The sequence below is a fragment of the Oncorhynchus clarkii genome, chromosome 12 (genome assembly GCF_045791955.1).
Source record: "Oncorhynchus clarkii lewisi isolate Uvic-CL-2024 chromosome 12, UVic_Ocla_1.0, whole genome shotgun sequence".
NCBI classification, from domain to species: Eukaryota; Metazoa; Chordata; class Actinopteri; order Salmoniformes; family Salmonidae; genus Oncorhynchus; species Oncorhynchus clarkii.
Genome location: NC_092158.1, coordinates 94,722,304 through 94,739,143, shown reverse-complemented (window position 1 = coordinate 94,739,143; position 16,840 = coordinate 94,722,304). Strand labels below are relative to the sequence as shown.

Genomic DNA, 16,840 nt, shown 5'->3' with positions numbered 1-16,840 from the left:
GTGTCAAGGCCTTTAGGTCTATATATCACGGTGTCAAGGCCTTTAGGTCTATATTTCACTGTGTCAAGGCCTTTAGGTCTATATATCACGATATCTCTGCCTTTAGGTCTATATATCACGGTGTCAAGGCATATAAACTAATTATAGAGCAAACAACACAATTATCACAACACATAGGGTGGAATATAGCTTTTTTCTGGCTTGGCCAGTGATGTTACCCACGCACCGCTACTGTGTACTGCAGTAAAGTGAAGAAAAAAAAATCGATATTCCCAAAGTTTAGCATGTCTTTGCAGGGGGACTCTTATTTAATAAAAGATGCAGGCATAATTTCCTGCTGCTAGGAGAACGGTACTGTGAGTCGGATAGACAGGCAGAGAGCTGCTGCCCCACTGAACAGAATAGAAAGCACCGCTGCAAGCTGCATGGTAGGAAGGATCCTCGCCACATTGTTCCTCCGCATTTATTAAACCGCCCAGGAATCCACCGCTCCGGGAAACGACCCTCTCCGCTGCCCGGGACGCACGATGATGAAGTTTAGGTTCCGTCGGCAGGGCAACGACCCACAGAGAGAGAAAATTAAACAGGAATTGTTCGCCTTCAACAAGGTAAAGTAACACAGACCTCCCCCCCAAAATAAGACCCAACCCGCCGACTGCAGGAAAATGGGGTTTTGGGGGGAACAGCGGATCTCGGTGGCGAGTATGCAGAACCCCTCCTCTCATCGTTCCTCCTCTCTTCTGTCCTCGTCTCGTTTGCCCTCCTCTCCTCTGTCCTCCTCTTTTCTGTGGTCGTCTCGTTTGCCATCCTCTCTGTCCATCCTCTCGTCTGTCCCTCCTGTCTTCTGCCCTCGTCTCGTCGTTCCTCCAAACCAACCAACCCGCAGAATGTGTGTGTAGATGTATCAGAGGAATGATGTCGCGGAGGTCTCCGCGTTGGAATGCAACTCGTTTTCACGACCAGTCAGTAGCTACATAATAGTTTTCAACCCCCCCGCCGCTGTGTCGGCCTGTTCAAACTAACAACAACAACTTCTTCTACCCGTTACTGCCTTGATGCTATATGCTCTGTTCAAACCCAACACTTGTCGAAAATGTTTTGGTGAATTGATACCAGATTATCTAAAGAGAGAGGACCATTATTCAACCCGATCTGACTGTTTTACAACCGTTAAACTTTTCTTCCATGTTGAAAGTCTCAGGAATGTCATGTTTGCGTATTTTGCCTGTGAAAACAGAAAAAGGGCCTACTATTGTTTTAATTTCTTCACCGAGACCACAGTTATCCGACATTCCCCAACATTTAGGACATCCATGATTAGTTCTCAAAGTTGACGGGGGTACAGACTTCAGGCTCTGCAGGTGTTCCTATATGAACCAGAACAGACTGCGGGTGTCGTGATGGGTCCATTGTTTCTGAGTGTTGTAACGTAAGGAACAGTCAACAGCAGGCCATACAGGCCTGTAGGCGAACACGTATCATTTAATAGCTTGATTACATGGAAGATTCACAGATCAACAGGAGATGGATGATATGTGTGTGTCATTGTGGAACCAAACGCTGTGGGCTCTAACGGCACACTGACACACACACACACACACACACACACACACACACACAACATACCCCCCTGCTCTCCATAGCAGCCAGGGATTTGGCAGCTGCCGACTGTCACGGGTGGTTCCTTACAGACCCAGTCCTGCTGTGGCCGCTGGTTAGAGGTGAGGGGGTGTGTGTTTACCTACCCCTCACCAAAAACACCCCTTACCCAGAACACACAATTCAAACTCTACATTGGACAGTTTGTTAGAGGGGGTGTGTGTTTACCTGTCAGTTTGTTTCTCTCTGTCCTGTAGTCAATGCTGTCAGTGTGTTTCTCTCTCTGTCCTGTAGTCAATGCTGTCAGTCTGTTTCTCTCTCTGTCCTGTAGTCAATGCTGTCAGTTTGTTTCTCTCTGTCCTGTAGTCAATGCTGTCAGTCTGTTTCTCTCTGTCCTGTAGTCAATGCTGTCAGTTTGTTTCTCTCTGTCCTGTAGTCAATGCTGTCAGTTTGTTTCTCTCTCTGTCCTGTAGTCAATGCTGTCAGTTTGTTTCTCTCTGTCCTGTAGTCAATGCTGTCAGTTTGTTTCTCTCTGTCCTGTAGTCAATGCTGTCAGTTTGTTTCTCTCTGTCCTGTAGTCAATGCTGTCAGTTTGTTTCTCTCTCTGTCCTGTAGTCAATGCTGTCAGTTTGTTTCTCTCTCTGTCCTGTAGTCAATGCTGTCAGTTTGTTTCTCTCTGTCCTGTAGTCAATGCTGTCCGTTTGTTTCTCTCTCTGTCCTGTAGTCAATGCTGTTAGTTTGTTTCTCTCTGTCCTGTAGTCAATGCTGTCAGTCTGTTTCTCTCTGTCCTGTAGTCAATGCTGTCAGTTTGTTTATCTCTGTCCTGTAGTCCATGCTGTCAGTCTGTTTCTCTCTCTGTCCTGTAGTCAATGCTGTCAGTTTGTTTCTCTCTGTCCTGTAGTCAATGCTGTCAGTCTGTTTCTCTCTGTCCTGTAGTCAATGCTGTCAGTTTGTTTCTCTCTCTGTCCTGTAGTCAATGCTGTCAGTTTGTTTCTCTCTCTGTCCTGTAGTCAATGCTGTCAGTTTGTTTCTCTCTGTCCTGTAGTCAATGCTGTCAGTTTGTTTCTCTCTGTCCTGTAGTCAATGCTGTCAGTTTGTTTCTCTCTCTGTCCTGTAGTCAATGCTGTCAGTTTGTTTCTCTCTCTGTCCTGTAGTCAATGCTGTCAGTTTGTTTCTCTCTGTCCTGTAGTCAATGCTGTCAGTTTGTTTCTCTCTGTCCTGTAGTCAATGCTGTCAGTTTGTTTCTCTCTCTGTCCTGTAGTCAATGCTGTTAGTTTGTTTCTCTCTGTCCTGTAGTCAATGCTGTTAGTTTGTTTCTCTCTGTCCTGTAGTCAATGCTGTTAGTTTGTTTCTCTCTGTCCTGTAGTCAATGCTGTCAGTCTGTTAGTTTGTTTCTCTCTCTGTCCTGTAGTCAATGCTGTCAGTTTGTTTCTCTCTGTCCTGTAGTCAATGCTGTCAGTGTGTTTCTCTCTCTGTCCTGTAGTCAATGCTGTCAGTCTGTTTCTCTGTCCTGTAGTCAATGCTGTCAGTCTGTTTCTCTCTCTGTCCTGTAGTCAATGCTGTCAGTTTGTTTCTCTCTCTGTCCTGTAGTCAATGCTGTCAGTTTGTTTCTCTCTGTCCTGTAGTCAATGCTGTTAGTTTGTTTCTCTCTGACCTGTAGTCAATGCTGTCAGTTTGTTCCTCTCTCTGTCCTGTAGTCAATGCTGTCAGTATGTTTCTCTCTCTGTCCTGTAGTCAATGCTGTCAGTTTGTTTCTCTCTGTCCTGTAGTCAATGCTGTCAGTTTGTTTCTCTCTGTCCTGTAGTCAATGCTGTCAGTATGTTTCTCTCTCTGTCCTGTAGTCAATGCTGTCAGTTTGTTTCTCTCTGTCCTGTAGTCAATGCTGTCAGTTTGTTTCTCTCTGTCCTGTAGTCAATGCTGTCAGTTTGTTTCTCACTGTCCTGTAGTCAATGCTGTCAGTTTGTTTCTCTCTCTGTCCTGTAGTCAATGCTGTCAGTTTGTTTCTCTCTCTGTCCTGTAGTCAATGCTGTCAGTTTGTTTCTCTCTCTGTCCTGTAGTCAATGCTGTCAGTTTGTTTCTCTCTGTCCTGTAGTCAATGCTGTCAGTTTGTTTCTCTCTCTGTCCTGTAGTCAATGCTGTCAGTTTGTTTCTCACTGTCCTGTAGTCAATGCTGTTAGTTTGTTTCTCTCTGTCCTGTAGTCAATGCTGTCAGTCTGTCAGTTTGTTTCTCTCTGTCCTGTAGTCAATGCTGTCAGTGTGTTTCTCTCTCTGTCCTGTAGTCAATGCTGTCAGTCTGTTTCTCTGTCCTGTAGTCAATGCTGTCAGTCTGTTTCTCTCTCTATCCTGTAGTCAATGCTGTCAGTTTGTTTCTCACTGTCCTGTAGTCAATGCTGTCAGTTTGTTTCTCTCTCTGTCCTGTAGTCAATGCTGTCAGTTTGTTTCTCTCTCTGTCCTGTAGTCAATGCTGTCAGTTTGTTTCTCTCTGTCCTGTAGTCAATGCTGTCAGTTTGTTTCTCTCTCTGTCCTGTAGTCAATGCTGTCAGTTTGTTTCTCACTGTCCTGTAGTCAATGCTGTTAGTTTGTTTCTCTCTGTCCTGTAGTCAATGCTGTCAGTCTGTTAGTTTGTTTCTCTCTCTGTCCTGTAGTCAATGCTGTCAGTTTGTTTCTCACTGTCCTGTAGTCAATGCTGTCAGTTTGTTTCTCTCTCTGTCCTGTAGTCAATGCTGTCAGTTTGTTTCTCACTGTCCTGTAGTCAATGCTGTCAGTTTGTTTCTCTCTGTCCTGTAGTCAATGCTGTCAGTGTGTTTCTCTCTCTGTCCTGTAGTCAATGCTGTCAGTCTGTTTCTCTGTCCTGTAGTCAATGCTGTCAGTCTGTTTCTCTCTGTCCTGTAGTCAATGCTGTCAGTCTGTTTCTCTCTCTGTCCTGTAGTCAATGCTGTCAGTGTTTCTCTCTGTCCTGTAGTCAATGCTGTTAGTTTGTTTCTCTCTCTGTCCTGTAGTCAATGCTGTCAGTTTGTTTCTCTCTCTGTCCTGTAGTCAATGCTGTCAGTTTGTTTCTCTCTGTCCTGTAGTCAATGCTGTCAGTTTGTTTCTCTCTGTCCTGTAGTCAATGCTGTCAGTTTGTTTCTCTCTGTCCTGTAGTCAATGCTGTCAGTTTGTTTCTCTCTCTGTCCTGTAGTCAATGCTGTCAGTTTGTTTCTCTCTGTCCTGTAGTCAATGCTGTCAGTTTGTTTCTCTCTGTCCTGTAGTCAATGCTGTCAGTTTGTTTCTCTCTGTCCTGTAGTCAATGCTGTCAGTTTGTTTCTCACTGTCCTGTAGTCAATGCTGTCAGTTTGTTTCTCTCTCTGTCCTGTAGTCAATGCTGTCAGTCTGTTTCTCTCTCTGTCCTGTAGTCAATGCTGTCAGTTTGTTTCTCTCTCTGTCCTGTAGTCAATGCTGTCAGTTTGTTTCTCTCACTGTCCTGTAGTCAATGCTGTCAGTTTGTTTCTCTCTGTCCTGTAGTCAATGCTGTCAGTCTGTTAGTTTGTTTCTCTCTCTGTCCTGTAGTCAATGCTGTCAGTTTGTTTCTCTCTGTCCTGTAGTCAATGCTGTCAGTGTGTTTCTCTCTGTCCTGTAGTCAATGCTGTCAGTTTGTTTCTCTCTGTCCTGTAGTCAATGCTGTCAGTGTGTTTCTCTCTCTGTCCTGTAGTCAATGCTGTCAGTCTGTTTCTCTGTCCTGTAGTCAATGCTGTCAGTCTGTTTCTCTCTCTGTCCTGTAGTCAATGCTGTCAGTCTGTTTCTCTCTCTGTCCTGTAGTCAATGCTGTCAGTGTTTCTCTCTCTGTCCTGTAGTCAATGTTGTCAGTGTTTCTCTCTCTGTCCTGTAGTCAATGCTGTCAGTGTGTTTCTCTCTCTGTCCTGTAGTCAATGCTGTCAGTGTGTTTCTCTCTGTCCTGTAGTCAATGCTGTCAGTTTGTTTCTCTCTCTGTCCTGTAGTCAATGCTGTCAGTTTGTTTCTCTCTCTGTCCTGTAGTCAATGCTGTCAGTTTGTTTCTCTCTCTGTCCTGTAGTCAATGCTGTCAGTTTGTTTCTCTCTCTGTCCTGTAGTCAATGCTGTCAGTTTGTTTCTCTCTCTGTCCTGTAGTCAATGCTGTCAGTTTGTTTCTCTCTCTGTCCTGTAGTCAATGCTGTCAGTGTGTTTCTCTCTGTCCTGTAGTCAATGCTGTCAGTTTGTTTCTCTCTGTCCTGTAGTCAATGCTGTCAGTCTGTTTCTCTCTATCCTGTAGTCAATACTGTCAGTTTGTTTCTCTCTCTGTCCTGTAGTCAATGCTGTCAGTTTGTTTCTCTCTCTGTCCTGTAGTCAATGCTGTTCCTCTGAGTAACCCCTCTCTGTCCTCCTCTCCGTTCCTGTCTTCCTCTCCGTTCCTGTCTTCCTCTGAGTAACCCCTCTCTGTTTCTCCCTCCATCAGACCGTGGAACATGGGTTCCCCCACCAGCCCTGTGCTTTGGCCTTTGACCCCCAGCTGCAGCTCATGGCCATCGGGACCAAGTCTGGAGCCATCAAGATGTATCCTTTACCAGCCCTGTACACATGCTCCTTTCTCTCTGTCTGTCTCTCTCTGTCTCTGTCTCTCTTTCTGTCTGTCTTTCTCTCTGTCTCTGTCTCTGTCTCTGTCTCTCTCTCTCTCTCTCTCTCTCTCTCTCTCTCTCTCTCTCTCTCTCTCATTCTGTGTCTCTCTCTCTCTCATTCTCTCTGTCTCTGTCTCTCTTTCTCTCTGTCTCTCTTTCTGTCTGTCTCTCTCTGTCTATGTCTCTCTCTTTCTGTCTCTATCTATCTCTCTGTCCCTCTGTCTGTCTCTCTGTCTGTCTGTCTCTCCGTCTGTCTGTCTCTCTCTCTCTCTGTCTCTGTCTGAGGAGTGTGAGGTAGGTAACGTTATGTGAGGAGAAGGAAATTATTTCCGTCCGCACATCTAGAGATATTGTAGAGAACACATCCTAGTTGGTCAGTCCTTCAGTCTGGTGTTCTCATGTCATCATGTTCCATTAATTCAGTTGTAGATCTCTGTTGTGTGTGTGTGTGTGTCATGTCTTTCAGCTTGCTGTGATAGACTGGTTGGTAGTACCAGGCACAGCTGAGAGGTGGGGTAGAGGGAGGGGAGGAGGGAGAGAGACTGTTGCTCCTCTACTGAATGGAGAATCACATACAGTGGGGCAAAAAAGTATTTAGTCAGCCACCAATTGTGCAAGTTCTCCCACTTAAAAAGATGTGAGAGGCCTGTAATTTTCATCATAGGTACACTTCAACTATGACAGACAAAATGAGAAAATAAAATACAGAAAATCACATTGTAGGATTTTTAATGAATTTATTTGCAAATTATGGTGGAAAATAAGTATTTGTTATTTACCAAAAGTTTATCTCAATACTTTGTTATATACCCTTTGTTGGCAATGACAGAGGTCATTATGGGGCATTGTGATGTCATTATGGGGCATTGTGATGTCATTATGGGGCATTGTGATGTCATTATGGGGTATTGTGATGTCATTACGGGGTATTGTGATGTCATTACGGGGTATTGTGTGTAGATTGATGAGAAAAATAAACTATTTAATCCATTTTAGAATAAGGCTGTAATATACACTGCTCAAAAAAATAAAGGGAACACTTAAACAACACAATGTAACTCCAAGTCAATCACACTTCTGTGAAATCAAATTGTCCACTTAGGAAGCAACACTGATTGACAATACATTTCACATGCTGTTGTGCAAATGGAATAGACAACAGGTGTAAATTATAGGCAATTAGCAAGACACCCCCAATAAAGGAGTGGTTCTGCAGGTGGGGACCACAGACCACTTCTCAGTTCCTATGCTTCCTGGCTGATGTTTTGGTCACTTTTGAATGCTGGCGGTGCTTTCACTAGTGGTAGCATGAGAAGGAGTTTACAACCCACACAAGTGGCTCAGGTAGTGCAGCTCATCCAGGATGACACATCAATGCGAGCTGTGGCAAGAAGGTTTGCTGTGTCTGTCAGCGTAGTGTACAGAGAATGGAGGCGCTACCAGGAGACAGGCCAGTACATCAGGAGACGTGGAGGAGGGCAACAACCCAGCATCAGGACCGCTACCTCCGCCTTTGTGCAAGGAGGAGCAGGAGGAGCACTGCCAGAACCCTGCAAAATGACCTCCAGCAGGCCACAAACGTGCATGTGTCTGTTTCTGACCGTTTGAGCAGACTCCATGAGGGTGGTATGAGGGCCCGACGTCCACAGGTGGGGGTTGTGCTTACAGCCCAACACCGTGCAGGACATTTGGCATTTGCCAGAGAACACCAAGATTGGCAAATTCGCCACTGGCGCCCTGTGCTCTTCACAGATGAAAGCAGGTTCACACTGAGCACATGTGACAGACGTGACAGTCTGGAGACGCCGTGGAGAACGTTCTGCTGCCTGCAACATCCTCCAGCATGACCGTTTTGGTGTATATACCTGTAGTGTGTTGGTGTACTTGGTGTATATATATATATATATATATATACCTGTAGTGTGTTGGTGTACTTGGTGTATATATATATACCTGTAGTTTGTTGGTGTACTTGGTGTGTATATATATATATACCTGTAGTGTGTTGGTGTACTTGGTGTATATATATATACCTGTAGTGTGTTGGTGTACTTGGTGTGTATATATATATATATATATATATACCTGTAGTGTGTTGGTGTACTTGGTGTATATATATATATACCTGTAGTGTGTTGGTGTACTTGGTGTATATATATATATACCTGTAGTGTGTTGGTGTACTTGGTGTATATATATATATATACCTGTAGTGTGTTGGTGTACTTGGTATATATATATATATATATACCTGTAGTGTGTTGGTGTACTTGGTGTATATATATATACCTGTAGTGTGTTGGTGTACTTGGTGTGTATATATATATATACCTGTAGTGTGTTGGTGTACTTGGTGTATATATATATACCTGTAGTGTGTTGGTGTACTTGGTGTATATATATATACCTGTAGTGTGTTGGTGTACTTGGTGTATATATATATATATATACCTGTAGTGTGTTGGTGTACTTGGTGTATATATATATATACCTGTAGTGTGTTGGTGTGTATATATATATATATATATATATACCTGTAGTGTGTTGGTGTACTTGGTGTATATATATATATATATACCTGTAGTGTGTTGGTGTACTTGGTGTATATATATATACCTGTAGTGTGTTGGTGTACTTGGTGTATATATATATATACCTGTAGTGTGTTGGTGTACTTGGTGTATATATATATATACCTGTAGTGTGTTGGTGTACTTGGTGTATATATATATATATACCTCTAGTGTGTTGGTGTACTTGGTGTGTGTATATATACAGTGTATATTACTATGAAGTAACACATGGAATCATGTAGTAACCAAAAAAAGTGTTAAACAAATCGAAATATATTTTATATTTGAGACTCTTTGCCCTGATGACATCTCTGCTCTCTCCATATAAGAACAAGAGTGGCCCAACAGCAGTAGGCATCAATTATAATAGTAGTGGTGAAATGGGATCAGGGCTGAGTAAGGTAGTAGTGAAATGGGATCAGGGCTGAGTAAGGTATCAATGATAATAGTAGTGGTGAAATGGGATCAGGGCTGAGTAAGGCATCAATGATAATAGTAGTAGTGAAATGGGATCAGGGCTGAGTAAGGCATCAATGATAATAGTAGTGGTGAAATGGGATCAGGGCTGAGTAAGGCATCAATGATAATAGTAGTGGTGAAATGGAATCAGGGCTGAGTAAGGTAGTAGTGAAATGGGATTAGGTCTGAGTAAAGTAGTTGTGAAATGGGATCAGGTCTGAGTAAGGTAGTAGTGAAATGGGATCAGTTCTGAGTAAGGTAGTAGTGAAATGGGATTAGGTCTGAGGAAGGAAGTAGTGAAATGGGATTAGGTCTGAGTAAGGTAGTAGTGAAATGGGATTAGTTCTGAGTAAGGTAGTAGTGAAATAGGATTAGGTCTGAGTAAGGAATCAATGATAATAGTGGTTAAATGGGATCAGGTCTGAGTAAGGTAGTAGTGAAATGGGATTAGGTCTGAGTAAGGCATCAATGATAATAGTAGTGATGAAATGGGATCAGGTCTGAGTAAGGTAGTAGTGAAATGGGATTAGGTCTGAGGAAGGTAGTAGTGAAATGGGATTAGGTCTGAGGAAGGTAGTAGTGAAATGGGATTAGGTCTGAGTAAGGCATCAATGATAATAGTAGTGGTGAAATGGGATCAGGTCTGAGTAAGGTAGTAGTGAAATGGGATTAGGTCTGAGTAAGGTAGTAGTGAAATGGGATTAGGTCTGAGTAAGGTAGTAGTGAAATGGGATCAGGGCTGAGTAAGGCATCAATGATAATAGTGGTGATTGAATTGGGATCAGGTCTGAGTAAGGTAGTAGTGAAATGGGATTAGGTCTGAGGAAGGTAGTAGTGAAATGGGATTGGATCTGAGTAAAGCATAAATTATAATGGTAGTAGTAGTGAAATGGGATCAGGTCTGAGTAAGGTAGTAGTGAAATGGGATTAGGTCTGAGGAAGGTAGTAGTGAAATGGGATTAGGTCTGAGGAAGGTAGTAGTGAAATGGGATTAGGTCTGAGGAAGGTAGTAGTGAAATGGGATTATGTCTGAGTAAGGCATCAATGATAATAGTAGTGGTGAAATGGGATCAGGTCTGAGTAAAGTAGTAGTGAAATGGGATTAGGTCTGAGGAAGGTAGTAGTGAAATGGGATTAGGTCTGAGTAAGGTAGTAGTGAAATGGGATTAGGTCTGAGTAAGGTAGTAGTGAAATGGGATCAGGGCTGAGTAAGGCATCAATGATAATAGTAGTGGTGAAATGGGATCAGGTCTGAGTAAGGCATCAATGATAATAGTAGTGATGAAATGGGATCAGGGCTGAGTAAGGTAGTAGTGAAATGGGATTAGGTCTGAGTAAGGTAGTAGTGAAATGGGATTAGGTCTGAGTAAGGTAGTAGTGAAATGGGATTAGGTCTGAGTAAGGTAGTAGTGAAATGGGATCAGGGCTGAGTAAGGCATCAATGATAATAGTAGTGATGAAATGGGATCAGGTCTGAGTAAGGTAGTAGTGAAATGGGATTAGGTCTGAGGAAGGTAGTAGTGAAATGGGATTAGGTCTGAGTAAGGTAGTAGTGAAATGGGATCAGGGCTGAGTAAGGCATCAATGATAATAGTAGTGATGAAATGGGATCAGGTCTGAGGAAGGTAGTAGTGAAATGGGATCAGGTCTGAGTAAAGTAGTAGTGAAATGGGATTAGGTCTGAGGAAGGTAGTAGTGAAATGGGATTAGGTCTGAGGAAGGTAGTAGTGAAATGGGATTAGGTCTGAGTAAGGTAGTAGTGAAATGGGATCAGTTCTGAGTAAAGTAGTCGTGAAATGGGATTAGGTCTGAGGAAGGTAGTAGTGAAATGGGATTGGATCTGAGTAAAGCATAAATTATAATGGTAGTAGTAGTGAAATTGGATCAGGTCTGAGTAAGGTAGTAGTGAAATGGGATTAGGTTTGAGGAAGGTAGAAGTGAAATGGGATTAGATCTGAGTAAGGTAGTAGTGAAATGGGATTAGGTCTGAGTAAAGTAGTAGTGAAATGGGATCAGGTCTGAGTAAGGTAGTGGTGAAATGGGATCAGGTCTGAGTAAGGTAGTAGTGAAATGGGATTAGGTCTGAGTAAGGCATCAATGATAATAGTAGTGGTGAAATGGGATCAGGTCTGAGTAAGGGATCAATGATAATAGTAGTGATGAAATGGGATCAGGGCTGAGTAAGGTAGTAGTGAAATGGGATTAGGTCTGAGTAAGGTAGTAGTGAAATGGGATTAGGTCTGAGTAAAGTAGTAGTGAAATGGGATTAGGTCTGAGTAAGGTAGTAGTGAAATGGGATCAGGGCTGAGTAAGGCATCAATGATAATAGTAGTGATGAAATGGGATCAGGTCTGAGTAAAGTAGTAGTGAAATGGGATTAGGTCTGAGGAAGGTAGTAGTGAAATGGGATTAGGTCTGAGGAAGGTAGTAGTGAAATGGGATTAGGTCTGAGGAAGGTAGTAGTGAAATGGGATTAGGTCTGAGTAAGGCATCAATGATAATAGTAGTGGTGAAATGGGATCAGGTCTGAGTAAGGTAGTAGTGAAATGGGATCTGGTCTGAGTAAAGTAGTAGTGAAATGGGATTAGGTCTGAGGAAGGTAGTAGTGAAATGGGATTAGGTCTGAGTAAGGCATCAATGATAATAGTAGTGGTGAAATGGGATCAGGTCTGAGTAAGGTAGTAGTGAAATGGGATCTGGTCTGAGTAAAGTAGTAGTGAAATGGGATTAGGGCTGAGTAAGGTAGTGGTGAAATGGGATTAGGTCTGAGTAAGGTAGTAGTGAAATGGGATCAGGTCTGAGTAAGGTAGTGGTGAAATGGGATCAGGTCTGAGTAAGGTAGTAGTGAAATGGGATTAGGTCTGCTCCCCCCCTCTCCGTGTGTCTCCTCTCCCCCCCTCTCCGTGTGTCTCCTCTCCCCCCCCTCTCCGTGTGTCTCCTCTCCCCCCCTCTCCGTGTGTCTCCTCTCCCCCCTCTCCGTGTGTCTCCTCTCCCCCCTCTCTGTGTGTCTCCTCTCCCCCCCCTCTCTGTGTGTCTCCTCTCCCCCCCCTCTCTGTGTGTCTCCTCTCCCCCCCCTCTCCGTGTGTCTCCTCTCCCCCCCTCTCCGTGTGTCTCCTCTCCCCCCTCTCCGTGTGTCTCCTCTCCCCCCCTCTCCGTGTGTCTCCTCTCCCCCCCTCTCCGTGTGTCTCCTCTCCCCCCCTCTCCGTGTGTCTCCTCTCCCCCCCTCTCCGTGTGTCTCCTCTCCCCCCCTCTCCGTGTGTCTCCTCTCCCCCCCCTCTCCGTGTGTCTCCCCCCCTCTCCGTGTGTCTCCTCTCCCCCCCTCTCCGTGTGTCTCCTCTCCCCCCCTCTCCGTGTGTCTCCTCTCCCCCCCTCTCCGTGTGTCTCCTCTCCCCCCCTCTCCGTGTGTCTCCTCTCCCCCCCTCTCCGTGTGTCTCCTCTCCCCCCCTCTCCGTGTGTCTCCTCTCCCCCCCTCTCCGTGTGTCTCCTCTCCCCCCCTCTCCGTGTGTCTCCTCTCCCCCCCTCTCCGTGTGTCTCCTCTCCCCCCTCTCCGTGTGTCTCCTCTCCCCCCTCTCCGTGTGTCTCCTCTCCCCCCTCTCCGTGTGTCTCCTCTCCCCCCCCTCTCCGTGTGTCTCCTCTCCCCCCCCTCTCCGTGTGTCTCCTCTCCCCCCCCTCTCCGTGTGTCTCCTCTCCCCCCCCTCTCCGTGTGTCTCCTCTCCCCCCCTCTCCGTGTGTCTCCTCTCCCCCCCTCTCCGTGTGTCTCCTCTCCCCCCCCTCTCCGTGTGTCTCCTCTCCCCCCTCTCCGTGTGTCTCCTCTCCCCCCCTCTCCGTGTGTCTCCTCTCCCCCCTCTCCGTGTGTCTCCTCTCCCCCCCCTCTCCGTGTGTCTCCCCCCCTCTCCGTGTGTCTCCTCTCCCCCCCCTCTCCGTGTCTCTCCTCTCCCCCCCTCTCTGTGTCTCCTCTCCCCCCCTCTCTGTGTCTCCTCTCCCCCCTCTCCGTGTGTCTCCCCCCCCTCTCCGTGTGTCTCCTCCCCCCCCTCTCCGTGTGTCCCCTCTCCGTGTGTCTCCTCTCCCCCCTCTCCGTGTGTCTCCTCTCCCCCCCTCTCCGTGTGTCTCCTCCCCCTCTCCGTGTGTCTCCCCCTCTGTCTCCTCCCCCTCTCCGTGTGTCTCCCCCTCTCCGTGTGTCTCCCCCTCGCCATTTGTCTCCTCCTCCTCTCCGTGTGTCTCCCCCTCTGTCTCCTCCCCCTCTCCGTGTGTCTCCTCCCCCTCTCCGTGTGTCTCCTCCCCCTCTCCTTGTGTCTCCTCCCCCTCTCCGTGTGTCTGCCCCTCTGTCTCCTCCCCCTCTCTGTGTGTCTCCTCCCCCTCTCCGTGTCTCCTCTCCCCCTCTCCGTGTGTCTCCCCCTCTGTCTCCTCCCCCTCTCCGTGTGTCTCCCCCTCTGCCTCCTCCCCCTCTCCGTGTGTCTCCCCCTCTGTCTCCTCCCCCTCTCCGTGTGTCTCCTCCCCCTCTCCGTGTGTCTCCTCCCCCTCTCCGTGTGTCAGACAGGATTGTGTGTGTATGTTGTCTGGGGGATATGGGGGAGTCGGTCTCTCCTTATGGAATGCATGTTTTCCTGCCCTGTGTTACCCCTTACCCCTTTGTGAGTGAGAGGGAGCTTTGTTTCTGGGTCTTGTCTGAAAGTCCCCTCTCCTCTCCATTACAGTAGCAGCCAGGACTGGACCAGGATCTATCTGTTAGACCCAGGACTGGGCTGGATACTGTGTTATATTATCACTGGACCAGGATGTCTCTGTTAGAACCAGGACTGGGCTGGACCAGGATGTCTCTGTTAGATCCAGGACTGGGCTGGACCAGGATGTCTCTGTTAGAACCAGGACTGGGCTGGACCAGGATGTCTCTGTTAGACCCAGGACTGGGCTGGACCAGGATCTATCTGTTAGAACCAGGACTGGGCTGGACCAGGATCTATCTGTTAGAACCAGGACTGGGCTGGACCAGGATGTTTCTGTTAGAACCAGGACTGGGCTGGATACTGTGTTATATTATCCCTGGACCAGGATCTATCTGTTAGAACCAGGACTGGGCTGGACCAGGATCTATCTGTTAGACCCAGGACTGGGCTGGATACTGTGTTATATTATCCCTGGACCAGGATGTCTCTGTTAGAACCAGGACTGGGCTGGACCAGGATCTATCTGTTAGAACCAGGACTGGGCTGGACCAGGATGTTTCTGTTAGAACCAGGACTGGGCTGGATACTGTGTTATATTATCCCTGGACCAGGATCTATCTGTTAGAACCAGGACTGGGCTGGACCAGGATCTATCTGTTAGACCCAGGACTGGGCTGGATACTGTGTTATATTATCCCTGGACCAGGATCTATCTGTTAGAACCAGGACTGGGCTGGGCCAGGATCTATCTGTTAGAACCAGGACTGGGCTGGACCAGGATCTATCTGTTAGAACCAGGACTGGGCTGGATACTGTGTTATATTATCCCTGGACCAGGATCTATCTGTTAGAACCAGGACTGGGCTGGACCAGGATCTATCTGTTAGACCCAGGACTGGGCTGGACCAGGATGTCTCTGTTAGAACCAGGACTGGGCTGGATACTGTGTTATATTATCCCTGGACCAGGATGTCTCTGTTAGAACCAGGACTGGGCTGGACCAGGATGTCTGTGTTAGAACCAGGACTGGGCTGGATACTGTGTTATATTATCCCTGGACCAGGATCTATCTGTTAGAACCAGGACTGGGCTGGGCCAGGATGTCTCTGTTAGAACCAGGACTGGGCTGGATACTGTGTTAGATCCTGGTCCAGGGATAATATATCTGTTAGAACCAGGACTGAGCTGGACCAGGATCTATCTGTTAGAACCAGGACTGGGATGGATACTGTGTTATATTATCCCTGGACCAGGATCTATCTGTTAGAACCAGGACTGGGCTGGACCAGGATCTATCTGTTAGAACCAGGACTGGGCTGGACCAGGATTTATCTGTTAGAACCAGGACTGGGCTGGACCAGGATGTCTCTGTTAGAACCAGGACTGGGCTGGATACTGTGTTATATTATCCCTGGACCAGGATCTATCTGTTAGAACCAGGACTGAGCTGGACCAGGATCTATCTGTTAGAACCAGGACTGGGCTGGACCAGGATGTCTCTGTTAGAACCAGGACTGGGCCGGATACTGTGTTATATTATCCCTGGACCAGGATCTATCTGTTAGAACCAGGACTGAGCTGGACCAGGATCTATCTGTTAGAACCAGGACTGAGCTGCTATGTCTGTCTGTTTGTTATCAATACTCTGACATCAGGCAAATATTTACTCTACGGATGGCAGGGTCTTTCACCTGGACCTTGTTCTGGGGCTGCGTCTCCATACTCTAATATCTCTAGTGGTGTGGGGGCTGTGCTTTGGCAAAGTGGGTGGGGTTATATCCTTCCTGTTTGGCCCTGTCCGGGGGTGTCCTCGGAGTGGGCCACAGTGTCTCCTGACCCCTCCTGTCTCAGCCTCCAGTATTTATGCTGCAGTAGTTTATGTGTCGGGGGGCTAGGGTCAGTTTGTTATATCTGGAGTACTTCTCCTGTCCTATTCGAATCTAAGTGTGCGTTCTCTAATTCTCTCCTTCTCTCTTTCTCTCTCTCGGAGGACCTGAGCCCTAGGACCATGCCCCAGGACTACCTGACATGATGACTCCTTGCTGTCCCCAGTCCACCTGGCTGTGCTGCTGCTCCAGTTTCAACTGTTCTGCCTTATTATTATTCGACCATGCTGATCATTTATGAACATTTGAACATCTTGGCCATGTTCTGTTATAATCTCCACCCGGCACAGCCAGAAGAGGACTGGCCATCCCACATATGCTCTCTCTAATTCTCTCTTTCTTTCTCTCTCTCGGAGGACCTGAGCCCTAGGACCATGCCCCAGGAATACCTGACATGATGACTCCTTGCTGTCCCCAGTCCACCTGACTGTGCTGCTGCTCCAGTTTCAACTATTCTGCCTTATTATTATTCGACCATGCTGGTCATTTATGAACATTTGAACATCTTGACCATGTTTTGTTATAATCTCCACCCGGCACAGCCAGAAGAGGACTGGCCACCCCACATAGCCTGGTTCCTCTCTAGGTTTCTTCCTAGGTTTTGGCCTTTCTAGGGAGTTTTTCCTAGCCACCGTGCTTCTTCACCTGCATTGCTTGCTGTTTGGGGTTTTAGGCTGGGTTTCTGTACAGCACTTTGAGATATCAGCTGATGTACGAAGGGCTATATAAAATAAATTTGATTAATCCAGATTCCTCCTGGGGCTGTGTCCCCATACTCTAATCCAGATTCCTCCTGGGGCTGTGTCTCCGTACTCTAATCCAGATTCCTCCTGGGGCTGTGTCTCCGTACTCTAATCCAGATTCCTCCTGGGGCTGCGTCTCCATACTCTCATCCAGATTCCTCCTGGGGCTGCGTCTCCATACTCTCATCCAGATTCCTCCTGGGGCTGCGTCTCCATACTCTAATCCAGATTCCTCCTGGGGCAGTGTCTCCATCCTATAATCCAGATTCCTCCTGGGGAAGTGTCTCCATACTCTAATCCAGATTCCTC

General features: G+C 46.7%; 1 protein-coding gene across 1 annotated transcript in view; it reads left to right on the top strand.

The window, feature by feature from the left end:
• Positions 1-339: 339 nt before the first annotated feature.
• Positions 340-16,840, top strand: part of LOC139421684 (LLGL scribble cell polarity complex component 1) — a 75,411-nt gene continuing 58,910 nt past the window's right edge. The window contains exons 1-2 of the mRNA XM_071172775.1: positions 340-608; positions 6,047-6,144. Of these exons, the coding sequence (XP_071028876.1) occupies positions 528-608; positions 6,047-6,144 (179 nt within the window). The 5' untranslated portion in view covers positions 340-527. The remainder of the gene's footprint in view (positions 609-6,046; positions 6,145-16,840) is intronic.